This window comes from Monodon monoceros, unplaced genomic scaffold, assembly GCF_005190385.1.
Source record: "Monodon monoceros isolate NGI ecotype Baffin Bay Population unplaced genomic scaffold, NGI_Narwhal_1 Super_Scaffold_6, whole genome shotgun sequence".
NCBI lineage: Eukaryota > Metazoa > Chordata > Mammalia > Artiodactyla > Monodontidae > Monodon > Monodon monoceros.
Window position 1 is genome coordinate 7,971,607 of NW_021703783.1, and position 13,875 is coordinate 7,985,481.

A 13,875-nucleotide genomic window follows, 5' to 3' on the forward strand; every position below is an offset into this window, starting at 1 on the left:
GCCCATGAGCCACAACTACTGAGCCCGTGTGCTGCAACTACTGAAGCCCAAAAGCCACAACTACCGAAGCCCACGTGCCTAGAGCCCCTGCTCCACAAGAAAAGCCACCGCAATGAGAAGCCCTCACACCGCAACGAAGAGTAGCCCCCGCTCACAGCAACTAGAGAAAGCCCGTGCACAGCAACAAAGACCCAACTCAGCCAAAAATAAATAAATTTATTAAAAAAGAAATTTATTTAAAGAGGTCTCTTTATTATGGGGGGAGTGAGAGGTGGAGACATGTATCTGCTGACCTGAGTGCTATAAAAATCCTGTTTCACATAAAACTAGTGCTGTACAAAATTTAATTTTTAATGCTCGTTTTCCACCAGCCACTTACAATCAAGCAAGAGCCAGTTCAAAAATGACAAGAATATCAGAGAAAATATAAAATATTTATCCTAATGACCTATTCTCCAATCTCGGTTTGAATACGAGAACCTTAGTAGATAGTGAAGATAGACCATAAGTAAATCAGCACTAGGGGGAAGTTAAGAATGAGGACGGAGTTAACATATCAAAAACTTTCTAACCCAAGGACTATTTCTCCCCAGTCTTGCTCAGTCTTGAGTGGATTGCCTTATTCAATAGGAGCCACAGAATGACTATTTTGAGGAGCAACCAAAATCGTGGGCCCACAGTTTTCTCCTTGAGGTTGACATCTAGCTCCATCAAGGTCTACAGCTTGAACAGAAATGCTTATTTTCATATAAGAGACCTCAAGGGGGTGACAGCAGTCTTGCACAGTGGCAATCTGGAGATCAGGTGACTTTCCATGGCAAACCCGAAGAGGATGGCCACGCATTTTAATGCAATGCAAAGGACCAGAAGCACTCCAAGGTAAACAAGCTTCCAAGCCATGCTCTAGAGCTACACTGTCCAAAGGGCAGCCACAAACCTCATCTGGCTATCTAAATTTAATAAAAATTAAATAGCACTTAAAAAAAGTCTATTGGGGACTTGCCTGGTGGCACGGTGGTTAAGAATCCGCCTGCCAGTGCAGGGGACACGGGTTTGAGCCCCGGTCCAGGAAGATCTCACATGCCATGGAGCAACTAAGCCCGTGCGCCACAACTCCTGAGCCTGCACTCCAGAGCCTGCAAGCCACAACAATGAGTAGCCCCCGCTCACCGCAACCAGAGAAAGCTCGCATGCAGAAAAGACCCAAGGCAGCCAAAAATAATAAATAAATAAATTTATAAAAAAATAAAAATAAGTTTATTGACACCAATTATACTAGTTATTCCACCCATAAGTGAGAAATCAACGATATGACTTATAACAGACTTATTACAGTAAATGAAAAATGTTAATTATAGAATCTAGATTGGCATATGGGTGTACATTTTACAATTCTTTCAAGTTTTCTACGTTGGAAATTTTTCATAATAAAATGGTGGAAAATATTTTTAATTAAACAGGACTATAAATTCAGTTATATTAGCCACATCTCAAGTACTCAGTAGCCACATGTAGTATCCAGTGGCTACCCTATTGGACTGCTCAGATACAGAACATCTCTATTATCGCACAGTTTACTGGCCATAGCTGCTCAGGAGCCCCGTGAGCCTTCAGACACCAATTCTTCCACCCTAAGGCCCCTGGGCAAAGCGGATGATGACTAACAGGCCTGCATACTTTTAGAGTGAAGGTTCAGATGGAAAAGTAACAGAAATCAGGGCATTAGCTACTAACAGGAGAAGTAATCAGGTCTATCAGAAAGAGGTTGAAGGGAACTGAGAAATATGACTGGGATGTGTTCATTAGGAGTTAGGATATAAATACATACACACACACATATACACATAAGTCTAAATTTTAAATAATTTTTAGAGCTGAGAACTCATTTACTTCCCACAGATATACAAAATATATACATTGTGAAATAATGGAAACAGGGGCATAATAAAAGATGTGCCTAATTTGGGGTACCGACTTTACCTTCGTAACCTTGAGGAAATCACAGCTTATACAAAAACATTTAAATGTGAATGACCCCTGAGGGGTTTGTGACAAATGTAAAAAATCCAAAACCTTCTACAAACAACTTCTATAAGCACCAAAAAATTAAATCCCATCAGGTATGGTAGAAACAAGGGAAGATCTACAATTGCCTTTAAATGGATGGGAATCTGGCTACATGTTTCTACGTGAAAGACCCTCTGCCATAGAATGCACCTACTAGAACAATTTTTATCTTTAAAATGAATCAGAGATACAGCCTCCTGAAGGAAAAAATGCACTCTCCATCCAGGCTTTGATATGTTTTATTGGAGCAAAATTTCAATAAAGGTGGCTTTTATTTACAGAATTTAATGTGTGTGGGGACTGTCCAATCCACTTGGACCCAGGTGAAGATAATCATTAAGCCTGTTTATGTATTCTCTTATTTTCAGTTTGCATACAAAAAAAGCTGGCTTCACATTCATAAAAACCCCAATATCATAAATGGCAAACCCTCCCTCACCCATCCCTTAATTAAATATAAACACAGTTTCAAAAAACAATTTAGATTGGTTTAATCTTGAAATGTAATCCAATAAGACTAAAAACTAAACATTTCAGGTCCTGTACCAAATAGTAAAATACTCGAAGGCCTTCAGGATCCCTAAAATTTAAAAAGATAAAAGTTACTTTTTTCTTCCTAAAATGAAACAACATAATAGTACAAATTAATTCCTAAAACAAAACAAAGACCAAAAACCTATAACAATTACGTTAAAGGAATTCTGAGGAGAAAGAAAGCATTTTCTGATAACTAAAATGGATAACCTGAACAATTCCCATCTCTACCTTTTCTGTAAGAAAAAAATACATAAATTTCTTCATCAGTATTCATTTCATATTTAAAGTGTTTATTTCCTTATAAAAAATAACATTTATGCATCACAAAAATGTTTAAGCAAATAAAATTATAAAGATAGAAAAAAGAAACTCAATACTATATAATGTCATTCCTCATGGAATAATTATAAATATTTTGGTATTTCTCTAAGAATATTTTTCATAATTAAAATCATTTACTGTGGCCTTTTAAACATTACTTTTTCCATTACATTAAAAAAAGGTCACAAATAATTTTTAATTAATTTAGCAAATCTCTCCTTGTTAGCATTTGGATTTTTTTTCCAATTATCACTAAGGTTTTAATGAACATCTTTATGAATAATAAAGTTTTTTCATTATTTCAGAGTATTTCCCAGGATAGATGGATGCTCAGAAATGAAATCAGTTGGACAAAGATAAATGAAAAATATTAACAGCTTTTGATGCATATTATCAAATTGCTTTCCAAAAAACACTGTAACAATTTACAATCCCAGTAGGATACAAATGCCACATCCTCACCAACTATGGGAAAATAGATGTGATAGTTTAAAAGTATCTCGCCAGTCTTCATACATGAACATAGCCTTTTGCATCCAGTAGTTATGCATTAATTCCTTTCTCCTTTCCTCTATAGATTATAAAGCACCTATGGTGTGCCAGGCATGGCACTAACTTTGAGATATGGCAAGGTTCTCAGAGAGCTTACACTGAAGCCAGTTAAGCAAACAAATAAGTTATTACAATTTAGGGGGACAGGAAAAAGACACTATAAGAACATTTTGAGGGGAAAGAGTGGAAAGAAATAATTGGAGGCAGAGAGATTTTTCAGACAATGGTTATGTGGTACCGCACTTACAAAGCTTGGGAAGACACAGGTAGCTAAAGCCATACTTAAGCTATACTGGGGCTTTTTCCATTTCTTTCAAGTATTAAATCCAAGGAGGAGAATTATGTTATATGGGACTAATAAGGCTGATAAATCCAATAAGGACTTCTTTTAAATTTTGTGATGCTGTGTCCAGATTATTTTTGGCAATCAGTAAAATATAACGCTAACTTCTTTGATAGCAAGTCTCCACTACTATAAAAATGAGGATTACATATACATAATGAACTGATACAGGTTGCAATTAAAATAATCTTACCAAACTGGCTATAGTTCTAAAATGAGCCCCTCTAATAAATTATGTCAATTTAGTCAAAATGCTTTAACATACTCACTTTGACTGATTGACATCAATAAGAGAACCTATTTTTGATGTGGTAAAAGAAATGTGTTCATCTCCAATTACAATTTCAAGCTCCTGAAAAAAATAAAACAGAGAAATGTAGTTAATATAAAAATCCATCCCACAAGATATATGTATTCTTGCTACCAAGAAGTCCTAATTTTAGCTGCAAGTTTTCTAGCCATCATAGAGGAGGGAAAAAAAACCAAAAATGAAACGACCTGTTAGCTATAAACTATGTAAAAAACAAAACAAACAAAACAAACTATGTAAACAAAACAAAACAAACAAACAAAAAAAAAAACCTCATCAGCTCCTCAGGTGTTCCCAATATTACGATGAATCAAGAATTGCTTTCCAGGGACTTCTCTGGTGGCACGGTGGTTAAGAATCCGCCTGCCAATGCAGGGGACACAGGTTCGGGCCCTGGTCCGGGAAGAACCCACATGCCGTGGAGCAACTAAGCCCATGCACCACAACTACTGAAGCCCGCGCACCCAGAGCCCCTGCTCCGCAACAAGAGAAGCCACAGCAATGTGAAGCCCGTGAACCACAATGAAAAGTAGCCCCTGCTCGCCGCAACTAGAGAAAGCCCATGTGCAGCAATGAAGACCCAGCGCAGCCATAAATAAATAAATAGAAATAAATGCAGATGTTAAAAAAAAAGAGAAATAACGAAAAAAAAGAGAAAAAAAAAAAAGAATTGCTTTCCAGAGATCTCAAAAAGATGATGCTATCAAAGGAATGATATACTTACGAGTGACAGAGAAATGTTTCTTATGTGAGTAAAACTAGTAATATGGGTATAAGCCCATTTTTAATATAGTAAATACAAACACATTTACCCTTTCTACCAGGCTCTACAAATAAACTGCACATTAATAACAGTACTACTCAGCACCCACTGTGTGTCGGGCCTGGCCAGGGACTTTACAAACATTCTCTGTAAGCCCTAAAATTGGACTAATAAAGCCTACCCTTCTCAGGTCAGCTTTATTTGCCTAATTTTACAAATGTGAAATCCAAGACTCATAAAACAGAGGAAAAAAACTGTTGACGTAGAACCACTAGTAAGTGATGGTACTAATATTTGAATCCCGGACTTTAAGACTGAGAGATTCATACTCTTTTGACTTCACAAAACAATTAAAATTAAGAACTAGAAAAACAAATATAACATAATATAGATATTTCTAGTGTGCCAAAATTAAGTATAAATTTTTCTCCATATTTTATCTGCAAATCTAAAATGAAAAAGTAAGAGGCTATGTCTGTAGTGATTTTTCAGTTTAAATTAACAGATGACCTTAAAGACACTCCTAGCTATGTATTTGAGCAGAAAATCTAATTATGTACAGTTTATGGCACACACATAATGGAGAATTAAATAAGACTCTCAAACAATCGTAAAATCTTTGACTTAAAGATCCAATAGACAATTTCTGGAGCATGAGTAATCCTCCCCACTAACCAAAACACATGAACACATCATCAAGTGGGTAGATGAAAACACTGTTCTCTCCCTGAGTCTAAAAGAGATAATAAAAGGTTTGTTGCTATTTTTAATGCAAACGTATATATGTATAAAACAAACAGATCTAAATTTACTTCTTAAAAGTGTTTGCAGTGCATAAAATAAAACTGTTAACTATTACCTTTGCTTTCCTAAATAATATTTCTTTAAAGAGAAGTGTTAAGTTACTGCTACAGAGAGTCAGCATCTATTAGATTTCGCCACATTTTCTTCTAGTCAAAGAAGTTGTTATACAGTATAATCCTCGGGAATATACAAAAGCGAAATTAAATGTTTCTTCCTCCTGGGGTCATATCTCATTTCTCCAACAGGTGAAAAGACCCAATTCAGAAATCAAACTGGCTTTCTACAGAGTGAAATTAGGCCTTCAGAGCTCTTCAGCAGCCCATCGATTTTTCTGAAGGGAATATGAGAGGCAAAGGCAACGGTCAGTTGGAACAAAGAAACCAATCAAATCACTCTCTGGGGCATAAAGATGCAAGTAAGAACTTTCAAAGTTATAAATCTGGCGAAAGTGAATTTTACGTAGTCAATGAAAATTCTAATTCTCAAATTTAACAAACACTTGTGTTTTTTCCTACCTATTTTTATGTCCTAATAAAAGTAATTAACCAATAATAGCAATCATTCATAACACTGTGAAACATCTTAACTTTAGCTGGGGTGGCTGCAGAGAAGACTGTTCAGAAAGATGTCTAAAGTGACTCCTTTACTACTAGGCGGTAGCACAGAAAATGACGCAAAGTGAAATAAAATTATAAAGTATTTACCAGGTGCCTACTAAATGGAAAACCCAAGACTCAACGAGGAGCTATTCTAAATAAACAAGGAGAAACATAACAATTATATTAACAATTTTTAGTATTTATGCATTTAAAGAATTATTAAATACAAACCTGCCGGCCAACCCTGTCAGGGGGAGGCCACAAAGCATCATCTTCTTTTGTAATTTCACTGTCATCAATAATTCTCTTCAGTTCTTCCATTACACTCTTGTGTACATAAGCCTGAAAACAAGTTATAAAAATTTCAGTGTCTCTCTATTTCTCAACACAACTCAGAAGGCAATAATAAAAGAGTTACAAACCCTGAGTATTCAAATAGAATATTAAAGAAAAATTTAATTCTGATTCTAAAAGTACAACATGGGAAAGAATCATTCTTCCCTACGATTTTTCTTCACTCTCTTGCCCTTTCCTTTAAAACATATTTTTCCCTCTTCTCAACACCAGCCCCATCTTAAAACCATGTATTCTGCCTTTGTAACACAGGACTCAAATACCTCTGAGTGGTCAACACAAAATCTATGAGGTGAACAGTGACAAATACAAATACACATCACAGTTAGTGCTTTGAACTTTTTCTTATACCTAACTTTTGAGACTTTCATTTAAAATTCATACTGTGTTTAAAACATAATTATCAATTAGTTTTAAATAATGAATAGAGTAAAAAGACAAAGTTAATTATAAAATGAATTAAATGATACACTCGAATGTGAGACTACAACTTAATATATTCAGATTGCTTCTTTTGTTGTTATCGATGCTACAATTAGAAACCTTTTTCAATCTATACATCGGCTTCTTCTTTACAGCCTTAGATGTACTTTAAATATGTAAATAAAAACATAGACATGAGGGAAACAGGCTTAATATAAAAAATTACACATCTGTAAAAAACTTACCTCCTTTCTGATCATGACATCATTTTTATAATTGCTGTTGTTAGCATATCTAAGTTTTCCTGTGGGAAGTGGAAAAAAATTCAATCTATAACAGCAAAAACTGCTAAAATATAAAGAAATGACATCGTAAGCAATTTTGAAGGTAAAAATCATTCTATACTACTACTTTTATTAATATTTCCTCCCTCCTGGCATAAGATCAATGCTGAACATGTATTTGCTGTTAAGTTGGCTGAAGTTGAAGCCAGTCAACTTTTTAAACTCCATGCCTTCAATACAATTCCATATAATGGGAGGGTTATTTTCAAGGCCCATTTTTCTTAAGTTATGTCATGATCTAGACAGGGAATCTAAAAAACGAACTAACACTTCTTCTAAAGTTTACATTACATGTCTTATTGGTGCTGAGTTACCCAGAACATTTAATCTAATCTGTAAAACAACCCTAAAAAGTATGTTTTATTCTCTCACCTATTCATAGTTGAGAAAACAGAGTTAAGTAACTTGCCCGGGGTCACACAAGATTTAGACCTAGATCTACCTTCTTCCAATACACATGCTTTCCCCACTACTCCAAAATGTTCTTTTAATTATTTGCCTTCAAATTAATGTATTATGGCAATGATACTGTTTTAGAATTGTAATTAAGAAGCACACAAACTATAACTTCTGAATAAAAATTGACCAGTTTGTTACCTGATCTACATTTAATTTTGATGTATTCCCTAATGTCTGCTTCTCCTCATGGCTGGTCAGTTGCCCAGATACAGATATAATGTGATAATGTAACCCTGATCCTCTAAAATGACAGGTTATCCTAAGGAGGAGAAGCCCTTAGGAATCACTGTCTTTGGGACTCATCATTACTTATGGAAAGGTTGTGGAATGGTGTGCTGGCAGATGAGAACCAGTGTTCTGGAATGAAATTTCCCTGATAATCTTAGACTACTTAATTTAAGTGACTGGCTAAAAGTGATACAGACAAGCTAAAAGTTGTTCACAGGCAAAGGCCCTGAAAACAGTATCACACAAAGAAAGAACAGATGGAGAATTCAGGTAAACTTGGCTCCTTAGCTAAATTTAGAAAAGACTTGGGGAGAACCAGGGAGGGTAAGGTGATTAAGGTTTCTAAATAATTGCAGAGCCGAAGTTACCCTGACTTCTACATGAAATGTGCGACGTTCCTCCCCTTTCCTAATATGTCATCCTCCCCTAATTTTTCTTTCATGCCTTCACAGAACTTTGTCCAAAGCATGAACGACAGCCCTTAATATCTATACTGCCTTACGGTTAGTTTCATGTCTATGTCACCCACCAAGGTATAACTCCTGGAGGGGAAGTAAAGAGTCTTATGCGTTACTGTCCCTTCAATTTTTGTTTTTACATGTTGCCCAGCACATAATATGCATTCAAAAAAGAAAAGTCTATGCAGTGGGACTGTCGTTGTTACAATAAGAATTCAATATACAGTACAACCATCTAAGGAGAATCAGAGCTGTTCAAAAATGAAAAGTCTATGCAGTGGAACTGTCGTTGTTACAATAAGAATTCAATATACAGTGCAACCATCTAAGGAGAATCAGAGCTGTCCAAAGACAGAATTTGCTGCACTTTGCTTGGGCAGTAGGCAGTTTCACCTCATACGGCTCTCTGCAGTCTGACTCTTTTTTTCCCCTCAGAGACCAAGAGAAAAATCTACTCTCGTTTCAAGACTCACCTCAACTGTCACCTTCTCTAAAAAGACTGCCGACTCTTTCATGTAGAACTAACCACGCCCCTTCTTTATAGTCTTAATGCATCCTATAGGGAACAACTGTATTTAGGCACCCCAAACACGTCATTACACTCATTTTTCTACACGTGGGGCTCCCCGCTTCAGAGCAGGCCTCATTCGTTTTTCTCGACATTTTGCCTTCCATACAGCGCCTGAATGAATAAAAAAGATGAATGGGCAGTCCGAAATTTACTGCTCACCGGAAGATTTTAAGCATCCATGCGTCCACCGCGTGGTGGAGATGTTCTCACAAACGTTCAGGTGTTAGGCAGATAAACTAGAGGGCCTTTAAGGTCCCTTCCGGTGAACTGATGCTAGGATTCTGAACTTTACTATCTGGCAGTATCGGCTTTTCTTAATTAACTGACACCAATTTACTCTTTTATTCACAAAGCCAATGTACGCTTCCTATTCTCCTTAAGCTCCTCGGCCCTACTGCACACTCGCGAGCCCGCGGAGGCGCGCCCACCCACCCCAACTCCTCCGTGGCCTCTCCACGTCGCTTCCCCTTCGTTGCCGCGGCCGCTTTTCTGCTTACCGTCCGGCCGAAACTCAAATTCCAGAAACTCGTGTCCAAACTTGCCCTTGTGCCCTACATAGTAGCGCAGGTAGAAATCGCTGGCCATGGCCATCCTTGTCACCGAAAAGCCCGCCGAAGGCCCAGCCAACGCGCCGCCGGACGCCTGGCAGTGACGTCAGTCGCCCAGGATAAACGCGTCACTGCGGCATTTCCGCCTCCTGCGACCCCAGAGGAAAGCGGGCGGGCGGAGACTCGAGTGAGAGTCTTGGAGGCGCGCGGGAAGGGGCGGGCGGCAACGACCTGAACTTTCCTTTACTAGGTTGGAAGCATATTATTTTCAAAATTCAGTAGATCATATTCTATTAGGAAAGCACAGAAGTGTGAAAATATGAAAGCATTTGTTACGGGCTTGGAGCTAAGGTTTCGCAGTCGATCTGACTTGTCGGGTCTCTAATTCTCGCGGCATCCGTGAGGTGGGTGTGGCCTTATTCCCCTGATTCGTGGAGTGAGTAAAGAGAAATCCCAGGATCAGAATGGCACATCGGGAATACAAACCCTTCTCCTGCTAGATTCCTAACACGGGCCTTCCCCTTCGGACAATGATGGCTAGTTATCCGACACCTAGAAGCCAGTAGTAGAGACAAAGTAAAAAGAATTCATCAGACAGGAGGTCTGAAATTTTGAAAGGCACGTTGAAACTGAAAAATCTCTGGCAGTCATGATATAAAAGAATTCCTTTTAATAATAAAACTTATTCAGTAAGGGTTACTCTCTGGTGGCCTCTGGAGTTTTGGCACCTTGACTTAAGATCAAATGGTTCAGCCCGCGTTTCTTACCAGATAGAATTACACGGGGAAAGGGAAGGAGTGCTCATCTAGGATAGGTTTTGAAGGATGGGGAAAGGCACGGTGAGCTTTACACAAAGCCTATTGTTCAGATATTATTCATTACCTTTCTTTTACCAACACACAGAATAATCCTGCCTGTTGGATGATTTTAACCTTCAGTGGGATTTGGTAGAAAGAGTGGCGGTCAGAAGACCTGGGATTCGTTCCCATCACGTATCTCTACCTAACCGTGGTTAAGACGCTATCTCTAAGCCTGTTTATTCGTCAGCCAAACGAATAGACTACAATAAACTTTGCCAAGCTCAAAGAATTGTTGAAAAGATCAGATGAGATAATGCATGTCAAATAAGATTTAGAATTTATAAAACATTATATAATGAGTTATAACGGGCATTTCCTACATGCCAGAAATTGTTGGGCACTGGTAATTAAAAAAGAGCCCTTTGCACTTGTAGTCTAGGAAACAAACATGTAGACACATATTAGCCCAAGGAAGCAAATGCTATAAGGAAAAAAAAATTTTTTTTAATGCTGGTAATACAGCAGAGGACACAAGTCACTTTACTGGGGAAGTTGAAGAAAGGGGAAGTACCAGGGAAGGCTTGTGACAAGATGTGCTATTTGAGTTGGACCTTGTTGGGTAACTTCAGTATATGTTCAGAGGGATGGAAAAGCAAATAGCCTGAGCAAAGGTGCAGTCGTGTTACAATGCATGCCTTGGGAAAGCCAAGCATTTCAGTATAATTAGAACACAAAGTTCATGGAAGTGGAATAACCAGAAAAGCAGACTGAGCAGGTTATGTTGAGTCTGTATTAGCAATTGTATAACTGTCAATATAGAAAACTATATTAACCATTGTATAAATGTTAATATAGAAAAATTATTCAGTTCCAATATAGGCTGCCATTATGGAAAATATACAAGAAACATAAAGCACCATCCCTCATCACTAGGGTGATGAACCATTCCAGTCTGCCCAGGACCAAGGAGTTTCCTAGGATGTGGGACTTTCCGTCTTAAAACCTGGAACTTCCCAGGCAAACTGGAATACGTCAGTCACTGTACTTACCACAAAAATAATACACAGAAACTTGATCATAATATTCCATAATATCTCTGAAAATATAGGCAGTAATCCATTTGTTTTTTGTAGGGAGCCTCATGCAATCTTTGGATTTCCTAATGCATTTCCTTCCCATTTTTGGCAAATGTGCCAAGTGTTCACGCTTACCTAAGTAGAGCTACAGGTACCAGGTCTGTGACTGTGTAAATACAGCTTATGGAATGCACAGGGTTAAGATTTTTATCTGTAACCAATTACTGTCTTTATCCCCTAAAAAGACATCTGAGCTCAAGACTAATCCTCTCTAACCCTATCTGTTTTTAAGATGAAATGTGAAAATATACTTACTCAATCCTTCCTATAATTAACAAAAAAAATAAGAAAAAAAAAAGCCAAACTGTACGTCTCTTGTGTCACCGTAAAGATTGGAAAGTGATAAAGCATTTGTGTATTTTGGTCTTCTTGGATGTTATACACCAGAGCTATGGAAACTTTCTGAATGGCTATTGAGCACTTGAAATGTGGCTGGTGAGACTGAGGAACTGAATTTTTATTTTTAAATATTATTTAATTTGTGTGAACTTAATATTTAAATAGCCAGACATGTCTAGTGGCTATCATTTTGGACAATAAAGTTATATAAGAACCATTTTATATGCTTTTACATGGGCTGGAAACAGAGAAAATATTTTTGGAACATTGAGAAATCTCAATCTCAATGGCTGTAGGCTTCAAATTAGGACATACTTACTGGTAACAGCATAGTTTATTTATAAAAATAAATGTTTGGGCTGCTTAAATGAAGCCAAATGAAGAACTATTTCTGCCTTTGCTAATGCAATCTCTCTGTGGTTAGCTTCAAAAACCCTTGTGAAGTAATTAAGAAATAAACATTTCATTTTCAAACTCCAGCTGAAATGAAGGCTTAATGATTTAATCAAATACACATTATTCATTGATAAAATAATGATTTCCCATTAAAGTTTTTAAGTTTATTGCTTTCAACTTCATGATGACGAATCAAGTCAGTGGCTAGGGTCAGAGATGATTATTTCTTCTAAGTGTTAATTTCATCTTTTAAATATTCTGATGTTTCCTATGTCTAAAATTCTCTCTTCCTTTGATCTCTCATGTCTGCTCTGTCCTCACACCTCTTTTGCCTTTTGCCCCACTATTTAAAATTATCGAATCATTCCTACTTACAATTTCCGGAAATATGTTCTGGTTTTCTTGTGATAATTAGAGAAGATAGTTTTGTTCTGTTTTTTAATTTTTATTTATTTATTTGGCTGCATTGGGTCTTCGTTGCTGTGCGCAGGCTTTCTCTAGTTGCGGCGAGCAGGGGCTACTCTTCGTTGCAGTGAGCGGGCTTCTCATTGTGGTGACTTCTCTTGTTGCAGAGCACAGGCTCCAGGCGCACGGGCTTCAGTTGTTGTGGCACGTAGGCTCAGTAGTTGGGGCTCGCGGGCTTTAGAGCGCAGCCTCAGTAGTTGTGGCGCACGGGCTTAGTTGTTCCGCGGCATGTGGGATCTTCCCAGACCAGGGCTCGAACCCGTGTCCCCTGCACTGGCAGGCGGATTCTTAACCACTGCGCCACCAAGCAAGCCCAAAGATAGTTGTTGTTTTCATTTGTTTTCTTTATTTTATCAGTAGCTTTTGAATAGTTTTGATTTTGTATTTACAGACCAAAACTGTTAGGGACAGCTCATTACATTAAATGGATCAGAGTAGTAAATCAAGAATATTATATGGTCTAAAAAATTATTCTAAGGTAATTGAAATGTTTTTAAATGTCAGAATGACTATGGTCTATTTCAGTCTTCATTCCATCCACCCACCTTTCTCTCTTCCCTTCTGTAGCAGACTTCTCTGTTTTAACCATATATGTCTTTTAAACCAGTGGTCCCCAACCTTTTTGGCACCAGGGACCGGTTTTTTGGAAGACAGCTTTTGCACGGATGCGGGGTTAGGGGGATGGTCAGGCGGTAATGCGAGCAGTGCGGAGCGAGGGGGAGCGGCAGATGAAGCTTCGCTGGCTCACCTCCTGCTGTGCGGCCTGGTTCTTAACAGGAACCGCGCCCCCACTCCCCCACCCCCGCAGGGGTTGGGGACCGCTGTTTTAAACCACTCAGTGGAGTTACTTTTTTTAATGAGAAAACCACCATCATGCAGAAACACCAAAACTTCCACACCATTGTTTCTCAAATATGTTCATATATGGTGAGTGAGCACTTGAAGCTATTGCTAGATTATTACGACATGATATATTCAATTCCATTATTCAAACTAATAATTTATCGAGCATATGACAATATTATATGCTTCTAACACATAACATAACCACTGATTCT

General features: G+C 37.8%; 1 protein-coding gene across 1 annotated transcript; it reads right to left on the bottom strand.

Moving 5' to 3' along the window:
* Positions 1-2,290: 2,290 nt before the first annotated feature.
* MAGOHB (mago homolog B, exon junction complex subunit) lies at positions 2,291-9,795 on the bottom strand. The gene is made up of 5 exons (XM_029204135.1): positions 9,631-9,795; positions 7,319-7,377; positions 6,528-6,638; positions 4,090-4,172; positions 2,291-2,647 (listed from the first exon to the last, which is right to left on the bottom strand). The coding sequence occupies exons 1-5, from the start codon at positions 9,722-9,724 to the stop codon at positions 2,548-2,550; spliced, it is 447 nt and encodes a 148-aa protein (XP_029059968.1). The 5' UTR covers positions 9,725-9,795; the 3' UTR covers positions 2,291-2,547.
* Between the last annotated feature and the right edge of the window lie 4,080 nt (positions 9,796-13,875).

Coding starts and splice junctions, on each gene's coding strand:
- MAGOHB (XM_029204135.1), bottom strand. CDS start 9,724: ATGGCCATGGCCAGCGATTTCTACCTGCGCTACTATGTAGGGCACAAG. Junction 7,378..9,630: donor ATTTGAGTTTCGGCCGGACG/GTAAGCAGAAAA, acceptor CACTTCCCACAG/GAAAACTTAGATATGCTAAC. Junction 2,648..4,089: donor ATTGATGTCAATCAGTCAAA/GTGAGTATGTTA, acceptor TTTAAATTTTAG/GGATCCTGAAGGCCTTCGAG.